Raw genomic sequence first — 13491 nt, 5'->3', positions numbered from 1 at the left:
ATAAGTGTAAGTTATATAAGTTATTATGAATTGTTGGTGTGAGAAGTGGGTGTAGTGAGATACGTGTACTGGTAGTTGAATTGGGATTATCTGTGGTCCAAAAAAAGTCCAAAAAAGTGTAGCTGAAAAAATCTCCCGGGGGCGAGTCGAACGCCCGATCTCAAGATTACAATTTATACCATTACAGTCTCGCGCCTTAAACCAGCTTGGCCACCGGGAGCGGAATTTGAAATTCTAGACAAGGTAGGGTCCACTATCCAAATTTGGTAATTTTTTCCGGGCGAGGCTTTGAGTTGTTTTGGAACATCCTATATCAAAACGTGAGTGTCAATTTGTTACCAAGGGCCGATAGAAGTCCCCACAAAAGCCTAATGTGGGTTGCGACACGATATGGTGAACACATGCTGTCATGTTAGGTCATGCTTTCATGTTAGGCCTGTTCTGTGATGTAGGACGGTCGTTGGGTTGTCCAGGTTGACTGGGGACAATTGGTTTTAAATGAATAACATGTGGATATAGTTACTCTTGTATCTGTAGGGTCTCTAATACACAAAAGTCTTATAAATATATGATATAATGCTCTACATCCGACACTGGCTGGCTGAAACCGCCTACCGCTCTAATTCAAACCACGCTGCTTTCTGCCCACGTACTCCCCCAGGCAAGAAGCAAAGGCCCTGTTGGTCTCCAAGCTCTGTTTGTTTCTAGGCACATGGTCCTTGATGTATCTCTCCGCGTCTTTTGCCAGCTGGGGGTAGTTTTTCTCATTGGCCAAGTGGTCACAAGCAACTTGTAGAGCTAGGCCTGGGATTCCCATGGGACATGCTAGTAGTTCGGACATGAGAGCAGCACAGGAAACAAACAGTGGGCCTTCAATCGGTTTCCAGTTGCTGAAGTAGTTTGTAAAGACAAAGTCCGACCCCGTATCGACTCCCTCGCGCTCAAACATGGTACAGATTCTAGCTTTGAGAGCCACCCAGGAATCAGACTTCAGTCTTGTAACGTGTTGTCGCATGCCCTCAGGGACTAACTCCGCCAGAACCAAGATTGAAAAGTCAATCAGACCATGCTGGTCGAGCTGAGGCATGGACTCCTTGACCTCTTCCCATACCAACTGCAAGTACAGCAGGACCGGCACGTTGGTAAACCTGCTACCGTAGTGCCGCGGTTGTAGAGGACCTCGTTTCGTTGTTTTAAGAAAAGCCTCTGCCATTTCTTTGGGATCAGAAGGAGGACCATCAACGGGGCCCGGAGAGGCCGCAGCGTCCTTGATCATCAGAGTAAGGATATCGTCCGAAAGAGCCTCTCTGCTCTCATTGGAAGAGGCATTAAGAAGACGGTTGACACGAGCCTCATGGGCGACTTCGAAGCTTTCACTGACCATGGTCGAGGAGTATAATGAGAGTGATTGGAGGGTGTAACCAGAGCTCGTCAATAGTTATAACTCCGAGGCTGAGGGGTTATCTCCATTACAGTTTCAGGTTTTCAGTTATATTTCTCAGAGATGTCATCTGGTGGTTCAGTAGTTAAACACGCAGAAACAGAGAAAATATGAGGTGAAGACGAAGGATCTTTAAGTAGGAAGAGTCTAGACTTAAGCATTCTGACTCGGAACGAGACCAGCAATAGTGCTAAAATCGAAAAGACCAAGTTGAGATAATTACAGGATAAGCTTTATATAAAACTTTAATGAACTGAAATCGAATTGTGACGGCCATAATTAGAAAGTTTTTAACTTCAGGGCGTCTGGTGTAGTTGGTTATCACATGCGCTTAGCATGCGCGAGGTCCCCGGTTCGATTCCGGTGTCGTCCATTTTTTGCATACATTAATATGCGGCTAAGCACGCCGGTATCGGTAGGTTAGTTTTTGTCGCATGAAATATACGAGTAAGTACGGTGCAAGTAGGTTTACTTCTACTGCAGATGAGTATGTACTGGTATGAGACCAGTATGGGGGATACACAATACGAATGAGCATTATCTGATGTACACACACTGTAGCGCACAGAGAGAAAGAGATATTCGATTCGGAAACACTGCTCTTGTTCCAATGTCAATGTCACTCTTCAGATCCTGTATGTAATTACATACTGTACCGATATCAGATCTATCCAGGAGTACATTCTGTTGACAGCTTCTGTTGGCTGTGTCTTCTCTACAAGTAACAACCTTTGTCGGCTTAATTCAAGTGGAATCCCGACTGTTCGGTACTCATACAGTACATACTCGTACAGGGCTTTTGACTACCTACTGTTACGAGAGCAGTTGATACACTGTGTTCATTGGTATGGTCACCTATTGGGGACATCTGCAATTTCAAAACACGACCACTGGTCGACACCGCGTTTTGTTTTGGTTCCGTGGCTAACGTTAGTGCAACTTTGGCACCTCCCTCTTTGTTGCAGAGTTGCAGAGAACGAGACTGAGCAAAAGTTATGGTTCGTACTTGCACTGCTACGTGCGGTTAAGTTAGAGTTGCGCCTTTGCCTAACACCATGTGGGCCAATCTGATAAACTAGCGCTTTGAAAAGAGATCAATTGAGTTTGCACATGATACTACCGCCTGTACGATATTGTTTTTTTCTTTTTTCCTTGTTTCAGTAGCTATGACTCAAGAATGTGACAAGTGGTACGAGAGTGACAGTAGTGGTGGTGCTATGAGTGAGGGATTCGCAGCTTGTATGAGTACAGTACATTCAGTGTCTATAAGGAGTATAGGCTACAAGTACCGGTACAAGTACAGGATATGAGTTGGTATATTGAGACCTCGGCATTGCCAATCCGTTAAAGGATCGCTCGACTACTCACATTGAACGATTCGGTTTGCAACTCAATTTGTTCAATGTGATCAATTTGGTCGGCCTCAGCCACTTCCAAGGTTCCGAAACTACTTTGCAAGAGAAGAGTGTACTGAAGATCAGAAAATGGGTACACTTACAGGCATTAATTAAGAGTTATCATTACGTCGTTACATAGGCACCACCGTGCTAGCAGGCCAGATTAGATGTTACTGGGCATCTTAGATGAGAGCAGCAACGAGGGCAGCACCGGCAACACCGACGGCGTAAGAGGCCTTGGAGCCAGCGTTGGCCTGGGGGGGAGCAGAGCCGGAGGAAGAGGCCTGGGCAGCGCCGGAAGAGGCAGCGGGCTTGGACTCGGCAGCAGCAGAGGAGGCAGCGGGCTTCTCAGCGGTCTTGGAGGCGGCAGAAGAGGCGGGGCAGAAGAGGCGGCTTGGACTGAAGCGGCAGAAGAGGCGGGAGCAGCAGAAGAAGCGGCTTGGAACTCAGCGGGCAGAAGAGGCGGCGGCAGCAGAAGACTGGGGAGCAGCAGAGGACTGGGGAGCAGCAGAGGTCTCAGCAGCGGCAGAAGACTGAGGAGCAGCAGAGGACTGGGGAGCAGCAGAGGTCTCAGCAGCGGCAGAAGACTGAGGAGCAGCGGAGGACTCAGCAGCGGCGGAGGAAGCGGGGGCAGCGGAGGAGGCGGCGGAGGCGTTCTGCTGCTTGGGCTGAGTGGGGAATCCACAGAAGGCAAGAGGGGGCTCGAGGAACTTGCCGTAGTCGCTCCAGAGGGTAGAGCCACAGTCCAGGCAGGGGTCAAGGGCAGACTGGAAAGGAGTTCCGTTGTCACACAGACAGTCCTTGTCGTAAGAGTCGCCCTGGGCGCACTTTCGGGCGTCCAGAATCATGTTACCACAGGTGGCATGGCACTGGTAGGTGGCAGTGTCCTGGGGAGAGGGGGCGGCAACAGCGGCGGTGGCCAGGATGGCGGCAATGGCGGCAACGGAGAACTTGGACATTGTGAATGGGGATTAACGAGTGAAGACGGTTGATTGTGAGTTGATGGGAGGAGAAAGAGGTGGTTTATATATTAGCTGGAACCGGGGCATCAGAGGTGCCAAGAAAGACCGACGGCAGCCCCGAAATTATCATTTCCATCAGAGTTTGGTATGCTGCAGACCACTAGAGTTAGCATTTTTCACCAGCCTATTTTGGACAAAATTATCTGATGGGCGTACATGTACTGTGGCAATCCTGTAGCTGAATGTGCACAAGATATGTATGGGGAGTTGGAAAGCAAAGCATTTCTTGCCACCTCTTTCAAGCCCCGTCAATGAAGTGATTCGAACTGCTCAGTTATCTCCAAAAGCGGTCCTTCCAAGCCAAAGTTGTTTTGTGGTCTCTCCAAATGTCGCATTTCGGTACAAAACCTACTCCGTGTAGGTCTGGGACTACTAGGAGTCTAGGAGTCTAGGCCACACTCTATTCTATAGGCTTGGCGGAATTGGGGAGACAGCTCTTTGTCCGAAGATTATCTAGATAATCATCAGAGTTTGCGGTTGCACCAGAGTTTCGGGGCCGCATGTTTGTCCACATGGCGCCGACGTCCAGAACGGGAGGAATGTTTGCACTTTCCTTTTTAGTCTTGGGGAGGTGGTGCGAATGCTCGGGTCTCATTTGGAAACATGGCTGCCAACACGCTGTACGACACATGGTGTACAGTATGGACGTGCCTCTTTCTAGCTTTCTTCTCTGGCATCGAAAATGCCGTAGCATAGCTCTCCAGCTACAATGGTGCATCAGCCACTAACGCACATACAGCAGCAGTGTGAGTGTGTACACGGCATGCACCACGAATTGGTCTGGATTCTTTCCCCCCTGAGCCGTGTCAGGAATGGAATGACGCCAAGAGGTAGACGAGCGAGAGGTCTTGGACAGTACTGTCAACGAGACGTTGGTACGCGACGGTCTATACTGCACGGGTCTCGTACACCCCATGGATCGCCACCAGCCACGGTTGCTCACTGTCCCCAGCCGCATCAAGACCCTTCATTACTCACTTGGTAGAGGTAGGCGCTCCCAACAACCGAAACGAGTCAAACTTAGTTGTGATAGTAGCAAACACAAAAAAATGTCGGAGAAATAGAATTTGCTCCGAAACCTGGAGAGCGAAGACATTCAGAGGAAACATCTCGGTGGCAAGGGCACGTCTTCGCCATGCATAATACGATACAAGTCATTATAGTGTACATATGATATTATCATCTCATTCAACGAGCATACGACAGCTTTCCGACATGAGTCACACGAGAGAAGAGAGCGGTCGAATAGGTAGCATGGAGCGCCAGACCGTGCGGGTAGAAGCACAAGTACAAGTAGAGACAAATGATATCCACAGCAAAAGTGCACACTCCAAAGGGATTCGAATGACATCGGTTTCGTAACTCAGCGAGTGCTATCGCGTCATCAGTGGGTACTAGCGTTGGATTAGTCAGCACCACATGGAGATTGGAATGAATATTAACAGGAATTGCTTTTTGAAAACGGAAATCAAACCCCCGGATCCTGATCTACATACGGATGGTTTTGTTTAGCGTCTACCATGTCTACCAGTCCAGTTATACGTGTCATGGCACCCCACATCTTCGGCCTGCATGTCTGTAGAAATTTATCCTGCAGATCATCACCAACGCAACTGCACAGAACACGATATAGGTACAAGTACACCAGGCACACTACACAGAAAGAAGATAGACGTTCGTTCGAACCGACACATACGACGCTTGAACATACGCACCTAGACGATTCACACGACTCCAAATGTACGACTTTGAAGACGAGGCGAAAAAGGTGATCGGTCTTCGAGATACCCTTGTGAAGCACGCCGAAGACGCCAAGCTGTTGACGATGGACGCTGCCGACCTGCCACCGGCTTTGGCGCAGTTTCAACAGCGATACAAGCGGTTTGTGATCGAAAGGCGGCTGCAGAGGGACAGAGATACCACTCGAGACAAGCTACAGATGGCAAAACATGGGCGATTCGACCTGTTGAATGACGAGTTTTTAAGCGAGAAGGCCAAGGACGAAGATAATGACAAGCTGAGAGCTGCCTTTGACTTGTCAGGGGTCCAGAGCAAACTGGTTCTCCAAGTGGAGGCGGCTGGAGGAGGTAATGTGGTTACTCCAAGTGCTGCCATGACAAATGTTTCTGGCCCAAGTACCTGTACCACAGGAGTCACGGTTGCCTCTTCTGCTACACCAGCTGCTACTAGCGATGTGAGAAGTGGAAATGCTGCCTCTGCCCCAGCTCCCCCTGCCACATCGTCATTTACTCAGGCAGATCAGCCCATGTACGGAGACGACGACTGTATGATTGTTCGAGAGGCTACTGCAACCAAGGTTATTTCTCTGCCATCGTCACCAACACCCAGTCCAAAGGCTCCCACTACCCAGTCTCCTCAGCAGCAGCCTCAGTACTCAGACCATGCTCCTGATGGGGAAGTGAGGGAACAGGACGACCTGGACGACCAGGACGACCCGGAGGAAGACGGAGATGTGCCTCCGAAGAAGAAACGGTTGTCGAAGAAACAGCGCGAGAAGCGAAAGCAGTTGCAGCAGCAACAATTCATGCTGCAGTATCAACTCCGGCAACAGCTGATGGGCCAGATGAACCCTTCATTGTACGACCCAAACAACCCATCGCAGCCTCCTCTACCCAAGCAGCCTCAACCCCCGGCTCCAGGAGAGCCTCAGACGCAAGCATCACAGGGACAGAATATAGGTCAGCAACAGTTCCCCTTCACATTCCCTCCTTTCAACCCCGCCTATAAATTCAACATGCCTGGGATGCCTCCTATGCCACCGATGCCTCCAGGAATGCCACCAATGCCTTTCTGGCCAAGCAATTTCTCCCCTCCTCCGCAGCCTCAGCCACAGCCTCAGCCACAACAGCAGCCACAGCAGCAGCAGCAACGGCAGAGAAAGACTCCTGACCCAAATGACGTTTACGGACAGCCAAGTTACACCGACAACTAATGGATATACTTGTTCTGAATATTTATTGATACATGAAAAGCGAGCGAGAATGGAAGAAGCTCCCGGCTCTGGTGATTTATTAAAACCATCTCATTTTATCCAATCATTGGACGTTTAGACTGCGGGACCCAACAGATTCTTGCTACTACAGTATGTAGTAGCTAATACAATACGGTTTTAGTGGAAGTTCAGTCGTAGCAAGGCCGATGAGCGATATAATGCAGAGCTATTAATTAAGTGATTAATGGTCATGTCGCAGTTGACTGGACGACAATTAACTGTTCAATAACGTATATGCCTCTGCGTGAGAGATAGCACTTTTCGAGGTATGCAAGACACGATTCAGTAAGTACCGTGCCTGGTACTCGTACGTCCATGACATGATTCAAAACGGCAGAAATAAGCGTTCATTCCAGACGGGTCCCTACTGACCCTTGGCATGCCATGCAAAATACCCAGAAGGGAAGTGTCTCCATGTTGAGAAATACTGCCGAAATTCTTGCCGAGAAGTTGGTGGACATTATTGAGCTGGTGTAAGACCAAGACATGCAACTCATTTGTTCCCAGCAACTTAGAGACATCCGTGTACGTTTGAGGTCGTCATCAAAGTTGGAGTACGAGAAGCGAACCTGACGGGGTCAAATGAGTTTGCGATGCACTGGAGAGTTTTTTTTTGAGTTGGAAAAAGTTGGTGAATCCTTCCGTGGCAGCGTATAGTGAGAGCTTGTGGGCTGTACGATATTATGTTGCAGTCTCCGTCAAGTTGACGGAAGACTCGGTATAAAAACTTCATAGCCTTCCTCTTCGGGAGCTATCGGTGTTATCATACATGGACGAGCACTAAAGGAGTCTGCCAAGGGTACAACGATAGGGCATCAATGCCGTTTCAGAGCCAAAAAGTCAATTGAGACACGCCTTGCGAGTTTACTGTCGGTATACCCGAGAACTATAGTCTGGATGTATGTACAGGACGTAGCACGTGTCCCGGTGGTATCTATAGCTGGTGGTATAACTAGAACATGCTATAGAGTAGCTACTTCAGATACTGTCAGTAGGTCATGAATAATGACTGAAATACCAACCCCCCATTGACTAGACTGTCTTGGAAACGGCTCAATCCCGACCGTAAACAAACAAATGTCTCACTCTCCACGTTGCTATTCCCATTTGGGCTGCGATCTTTATCAGATCATGTATGCATGCAAGAAAATGCAAACTCTACTGCATTTGTGACGCGCTGCAAGGGTGTTCGAATGTAAGTGTAATGTGCTCGATCAGATTAAAGAGACGCAAGAATAAATGGTAGGATCCTATTTATAGATTAAGGAGATTTGTAATGAGTTAGTCACCTCACACACGACAATAAACTGCCGTTGATCAACATGATCTTCACAGACTTATGCTCGCGAGGCTGAAAATGCGAGATTCGAAGGTTCGACACTGTATAGTTCCAGAAACGGAGATCAACACAGACGGAGGCTGGCTAGAAGCTCCGATGTAGTCACATGACGTTGATCTGTGTATTAATTTCCCCATCGAGTCTCTTGACTCTCCGTCACTTGCAAGATTAAGTCTGCTGGCAGCTCTCATGTTCCCATTTCATGTCATTATCAATATCATTATCTATAGTGGTCGATCTACTTGAAGAATTTGCCGACCTTTTTCAACTTCTTGATTCCACTCTTCTTCTTCTTCTTTTCCTCTTCCGGAGCCTCGGGAGTGTCTACTGCAGCAGCAACAGAAGACGCGTCAGGCACAGCAGGCGACACAGACCTGGGTTTGGGCATGTTGCTGACCCCAGTGCTGGTAGCTGTGGGCAAAGGAGGACCTCCAGCCCTGTTAGCTGACTGGGCAGCCTGCGCAGGAGCAACAGGTTTGTTGATTCCATCGGGCTCCATGAGAAATGCGGGAGCTCGAGTCTTCTTGGGCTCGTCTTGCTTCAGGCGCAGCTTGTCTCGAGGAGCACGCAATCGCGAAAGAGACGCCAAAAACGAGCCGGGAGTCACAATATCGTTTCCTCCCAGGAAAATGCTCTTGCTGTTGTACTGCTCGTTCAGCTCGTAGACAGATCGAGCCTCAGACATGGTGAAACCACCGGCCACAAACACAAAAATACGCTGTCGGGGAGCCTGGAACTGAGCGGACTTCGCCCAGGCTGCTCTCTGACGAGGGTTACGTAACGAAGCTTTCGCAGACATATCTACCTCGTCGTCAAGGGGCTCATCTTTGGTGTAGGGAAAAATGGAGGCGGGAAGAGTACCCTGAATGAGCTGATCGACTACGTTTTTCAGTCCAGGAACAAACCGAGATGTCTCGTAGACATCACCGGTAGCTCCCGAGTGGAAGGTGGTGGGTTTGGGGGTCTTCTTGGCGGTCTTTTTGTTCAGATCTGGCTTTGTAACTCGTCCTTCAAGAAGAGTCAGGTTTCGAATCACCTCCAGATCAATATCTTTGAGACCAGCATGCTTCTCGAGCTTCTCCAGGTCTCCCTCAACCAGTCCGCCTCGATAAAGGCAGTACAGTAGCACCAAACGGACTTTGTCCTTCTGAGCCACCTCATCGGAAGCAATCATCTCGACAAACTCGTCGGTGAGAGTCTTGGGTTTTCGTCCATCTGCTGTAACTCCAGTCGCACACGTCTGTTCAATGTTGGCAACGTCCATGAGATTGGACTTTTGCAGCAGATCCATACACTGGCCCGCCATGGACAGATGCAAAGAGAACCGTTCCTTCATTTCCGCAAACATGGGAAGACCCGCGACCATATCCTGGAGATCTGAAACAGACGCCTGAGTGGACTGGTCGGCCAAATGGGGGTGGTCCTTCTTCAGTTTCTCCAGTCGCGCAGTAAACAGCTCAATGGCTTGCTGCATGTGTAAGTGACGTAGAGAGACCCACTCAGTGTCTTTGTCCGTGAGTTTTCCAGACGTCTTGATGGTCTCTCCCTTTTCCATTCGCTCGTACTTGTACACATTGCCCTCCACAATGTTAAGCAGATCATAGGCCATTGCCTGGTAGGTGAATTCATGAACCAGGGGAGAAATAACGTCCATGGTTCGGTCAGTGATGAGAAATACCGATCGAGGACGTGACTCGTCAATCACAGGGAAGTCTGAATTAGTTCGAGCGTACTCATCGAGAACCTGATGGAACGCCGAGGCAATCATGTAAGGAAGAACAGATGTTTCGTTCAGAGGAGCATCGGGTTTGTAGAATCGAACAATGGGATACTCTCCGAATGCTGTGCAAAGGCCAACAAGCTGTCCAGCGACCTGGGAGACGTAGTTCTGCACCAGATCAAAGCAGTTTTGGTTGTAGAAGATCTCCAGGCTCTGCGGCTGCTTGAAGGAGAAAATGCATTGTTCGAGGGGATAGTGGTCAATGTATAGGACCTGGAGAGTTCGGAGATGGCCTCCAACTCGCTGGTTTTTAATTCGTCGCATGATATCTGCCATATTGGGGTCTGGAAGCAGAAAAACGTGTGCTGCAGCATATCGGTTGGGCACCCGGGTGAAGTCTGCGTTCATGCAGTCTATAGACAGAGCTGTGGGTCGAATAATGTACATGGCGTCAATGTAGTTCTGGGTCGCTCGTTTCTGCTCGAGCTTTTCGACCGTGGCGACGTTTCGATCGAGAATCTCGTGTTCGTCGAGAACTTGGGCCACGATCTTGGCTGCGTCCACGTCCATCACTAGACATTTGTATTTCGATGGGGGTTGCACCGAGTCGATAGCATTGGTGATTACTAGGTTAGTTCGGGTCGGAAGCGACTAACCAGAAGTCGGAAGTAGACTGCTACTCATGAGAGATAGGAGTCATATAGTTGTTGATTTCAGGGGTAGACAGTAAATGAACGGTTATAGCCAGATGTAGGCGACAACAGATTCACATGCACTCAGCTATCAAACGCTCCTTGCTGAATGAACGAAGCAGTTCATATGCTCTCACTTTCTGAATGGCGCTGTCACGTCCACTTCTGAATGATCTGACATGTTGAGAGGTGCAAATGAGATCTACAGATAATGCCGACAGACTGAATTGATGTGACCCGAGTGATCTGTTACCATCGCATGTCATCGATTCACCTCATTCTTCAGATTCGGGCATTGGTCAAAGCCGCACAACATCAACATGTGATCATAACAATGGTCCGAGTCAACATCTGTACATTGTATGTGATCCTAAGAAAGTGGCAAGAACGTCGCAAGTCCTCAAACCACTTTCCGAAACAAATCTATCTCACAGATGACCCTATTAAGGCCCATATTCTTTCACCTCCTCTCAAAGTCCATGCCTCCACCACTCACCCCTCTTCTGACGATCAAGCAAGTTGTCGGACATGTTGGCTTGTCGTTGTCGATCTGGATGTCGGATTGGGTCGTCAAGTCACTGCTAGTAAGAGTCTGTGTCGTTCTGTGCTCTCAAGGCTGTGGTTGCAAAAGTTCGGTGCCACGCACTACGTGTACTCGTTCCTCGTGTAACTCGTTTACGAACTTGCCTATGTTAAGTACGGACGATACACTAAGGTTAAACTTCTCCGGAATATAAGGGGTGGACTTAAGGTGGTTTGGCTGGAGTTAAGCGGCATTTGATAGGGTTCGGAAGAGGCCAATGACAGTGTCTGGAGGCGGTATTTCCGAGTCTGGGCTTAGTCAGGCAGAGTGGTCTTTCCCTATTAGTCACCCGGTTCATTTCCGGAGTTAAGATCACATGATTGCTGTATCTCTTCCGCTTGATCCGGCGTTGCATCACACAACCGATATTACCCCCCTGTATGCACTCTCCCCCCGCATGATGGAGGCTGTGTTTTTGAGGTGAGAGAAGACTACACGTGTATTAAGACGGTTGATTACTAATATATTCTCACTGGAGAGCGTGTCGGTATGCTTTTGCATGTGCCTGTATCTGACTCATTATCTTCCACACATCCTTTACCATACCAGTGGTATACCATTATAAAGTGTGTCAGGAATGTGTCAGAAAACTGTCATTTGAAGTTTGTCCTGTTTAGTGGAACTTTTAGACGAATACGGTGAAGGTAGACAAACGCGTGTACCATTGTAAATGTCGATGATAACAGGTTATGAGTAGAAAACATGGCTATCAGAAGGCAATCACGGAGACCGATATGTCCATTGCCTATTTCGTTCCCTATCTCAGCCATCTTCTCGTACACAGTTCTCTAAGCACCTAATACAGCATACCTATCAATGCTGTATCGACATTCACTGTGACCATCCTCTTACAAAGAATGTACTATACCCTTCATCCTCATATCATACAAATACATATTAAATCTATCTACCAGATTACTCTTCATCCTCGTCCTCCTCATCTTCCTCTTCACTCTCGGGAAGATCCATCACCGTATAACTGACCGGGTCGTACTCGGCTCGAGTATTGTCTCTGAGAATGCTCTCCTCAGCCGTGATATCTCGCAGAGTCAGATCAATGGCGGCAATGTTGTGTTCCTTAATCTGTGACCGCAGCGACTTGAGCACTCGTCGTCGCTTGAGGTTGGTCTTACCCTGCACAGGCACGTAGTGGGCAACCGATCCAGGCTTGTCCAGATCGACGTCGATGACAATCTCCTCGAACTGGCTGGCATTCATCTGAAGATCCATATCATAGTCTCGCTTGTGTTCGAACCGGTACACGTGTTTGTCGTCGGCCACGTGCTCGTCGGTCGAGTCCAGTTGTCGCTTGAGGTCCTTGGACTCCTCGTCCTTGGTCAGGAACATGCTCATCCACTCGTCCGTCTCCAGCGTCATTGGTCGGAACAGCGACACAGACATCTTGGGGTCGGGCGATCCATCGGGCAGTGGGGGCACTCCGACGGCAGATCCCACCATCTTCATGGTCAGGAAAGTGAGATCGAAAATCTGCGAGTTGGGCAGAATGGGGAACGACTCCACGGCCGTGAGATGGGGTTTTTTGGGGTGCTTGAGCGTCTTGATGTCCGTGTTGGCAGCCTCGAAAGTCGCCTCGACCGCTCGTAGCTGTGACTCGGGGTCCTGGAAGCTCTCCTCCAGAGTCTTTTGTGCCAGTCGACGCTGCGAAGCACTGAGCGTCTCGAGTTTTCGGCCGCCGGAAACCTCGCTAGAGATGTACTCGGTTCGTCGCAGGAATGCCACGCCGGGCTGTGACTTGTTGCCGGTGGACTGGGGCTCCTTCAGAAGAACCAAATCTCGAGGATCCAGCTCGGGAAGATTCTCCAGAGGCAGCAGACCGGATTCGTCGTCCTGCTCAAACACACCTCGAATCTCCGTCAGATCCAGGGGCATTCCCAGATCGTTGTCCACATTGATTTGCGGACTTTCTCGTCGTTGCATGTCGGACAGAATGTTAATTCCCAGAGATGTCAGCTTTTCCGGAGGCACGGGTATGTTGAGCATTTTGGGAGGCAGCTCCGGAGGAGGCAGCTCATTCTGATACCGCACTCGCACCAGATAGTCTTGTCTTCGGGACATGTTTGTGTGGTGGTGGTGTTTATACGGCGTGCCCAGGCGTCAGCTGTGTTGGTGATGTTGGGAGAGAAGGTGAAGAATTTAAGGTTTATCGATGAGCAATTTGAGACCGATATAGAAGGCGATGAGATCGAGTAGAAAGTGAGATTTTTTTACATAGTATGACCTCCATACTGTTTTTATTGATGTGAAAATTCTCAGCCTAATACAG

The 13491-nt window shown here is 49.1% G+C and overlaps 5 protein-coding genes and 2 non-coding genes across 7 annotated transcripts; 2 read left to right on the top strand and 5 right to left on the bottom strand.

Moving 5' to 3' along the window:
- Window positions 1–131: 131 nt before the first annotated feature.
- Window positions 132–220, bottom strand: YALI1_E26130r. The gene has a single exon. It is a non-coding gene; the product is annotated as a tRNA-Tyr (tRNA).
- A 399-nt stretch (window positions 221–619) lies between these two features.
- Window positions 620–1384, bottom strand: YALI1_E26118g (uncharacterized protein; the record flags this gene model as incomplete). Its single annotated transcript, XM_504257.3, has 1 exon — window positions 620–1384. The coding sequence occupies one exon, from the start codon at window positions 1382–1384 to the stop codon at window positions 620–622; it is 765 nt and encodes a 254-aa protein (XP_504257.1).
- A 356-nt stretch (window positions 1385–1740) lies between these two features.
- Window positions 1741–1814, top strand: YALI1_E26115r. Its single transcript has one exon. It is a non-coding gene; the product is annotated as a tRNA-Ala (tRNA).
- A 1470-nt stretch (window positions 1815–3284) lies between these two features.
- Window positions 3285–3797, bottom strand: YALI1_E26094g (uncharacterized protein; the record flags this gene model as incomplete). The annotated part of the gene is made up of 1 exon (XM_504256.3): window positions 3285–3797. The coding sequence occupies one exon, from the start codon at window positions 3795–3797 to the stop codon at window positions 3285–3287; it is 513 nt and encodes a 170-aa protein (XP_504256.3).
- Window positions 3798–5598: 1801 nt separating this feature from the next.
- Window positions 5599–6813, top strand: YALI1_E26076g (uncharacterized protein; the record flags this gene model as incomplete). The annotated part of the gene is made up of 1 exon (XM_504255.3): window positions 5599–6813. The coding sequence occupies one exon, from the start codon at window positions 5599–5601 to the stop codon at window positions 6811–6813; it is 1215 nt and encodes a 404-aa protein (XP_504255.3).
- Window positions 6814–8450: 1637 nt separating this feature from the next.
- YALI1_E26021g (uncharacterized protein) lies at window positions 8451–11154 on the bottom strand (the record flags this gene model as incomplete). Its single annotated transcript, XM_504254.3, has 2 exons — window positions 8451–10558; window positions 11121–11154. The coding sequence occupies 2 exons, from the start codon at window positions 11152–11154 to the stop codon at window positions 8451–8453; spliced, it is 2142 nt and encodes a 713-aa protein (XP_504254.1).
- A 968-nt stretch (window positions 11155–12122) lies between these two features.
- Window positions 12123–13283, bottom strand: YALI1_E25999g (uncharacterized protein; the record flags this gene model as incomplete). The annotated part of the gene is made up of 1 exon (XM_504253.2): window positions 12123–13283. One exon carries the CDS (start codon window positions 13281–13283, stop codon window positions 12123–12125), a length of 1161 nt encoding a protein of 386 aa, XP_504253.1.
- Window positions 13284–13491: the final 208 nt, after the last annotated feature.

Source organism: Yarrowia lipolytica, chromosome 1E (genome assembly GCF_001761485.1).
Source record: "Yarrowia lipolytica chromosome 1E, complete sequence".
Classification (NCBI taxonomy): Eukaryota; Fungi; Ascomycota; class Dipodascomycetes; order Dipodascales; genus Yarrowia; species Yarrowia lipolytica.
This window is presented reverse-complemented; position numbering and strand designations above follow the sequence as displayed.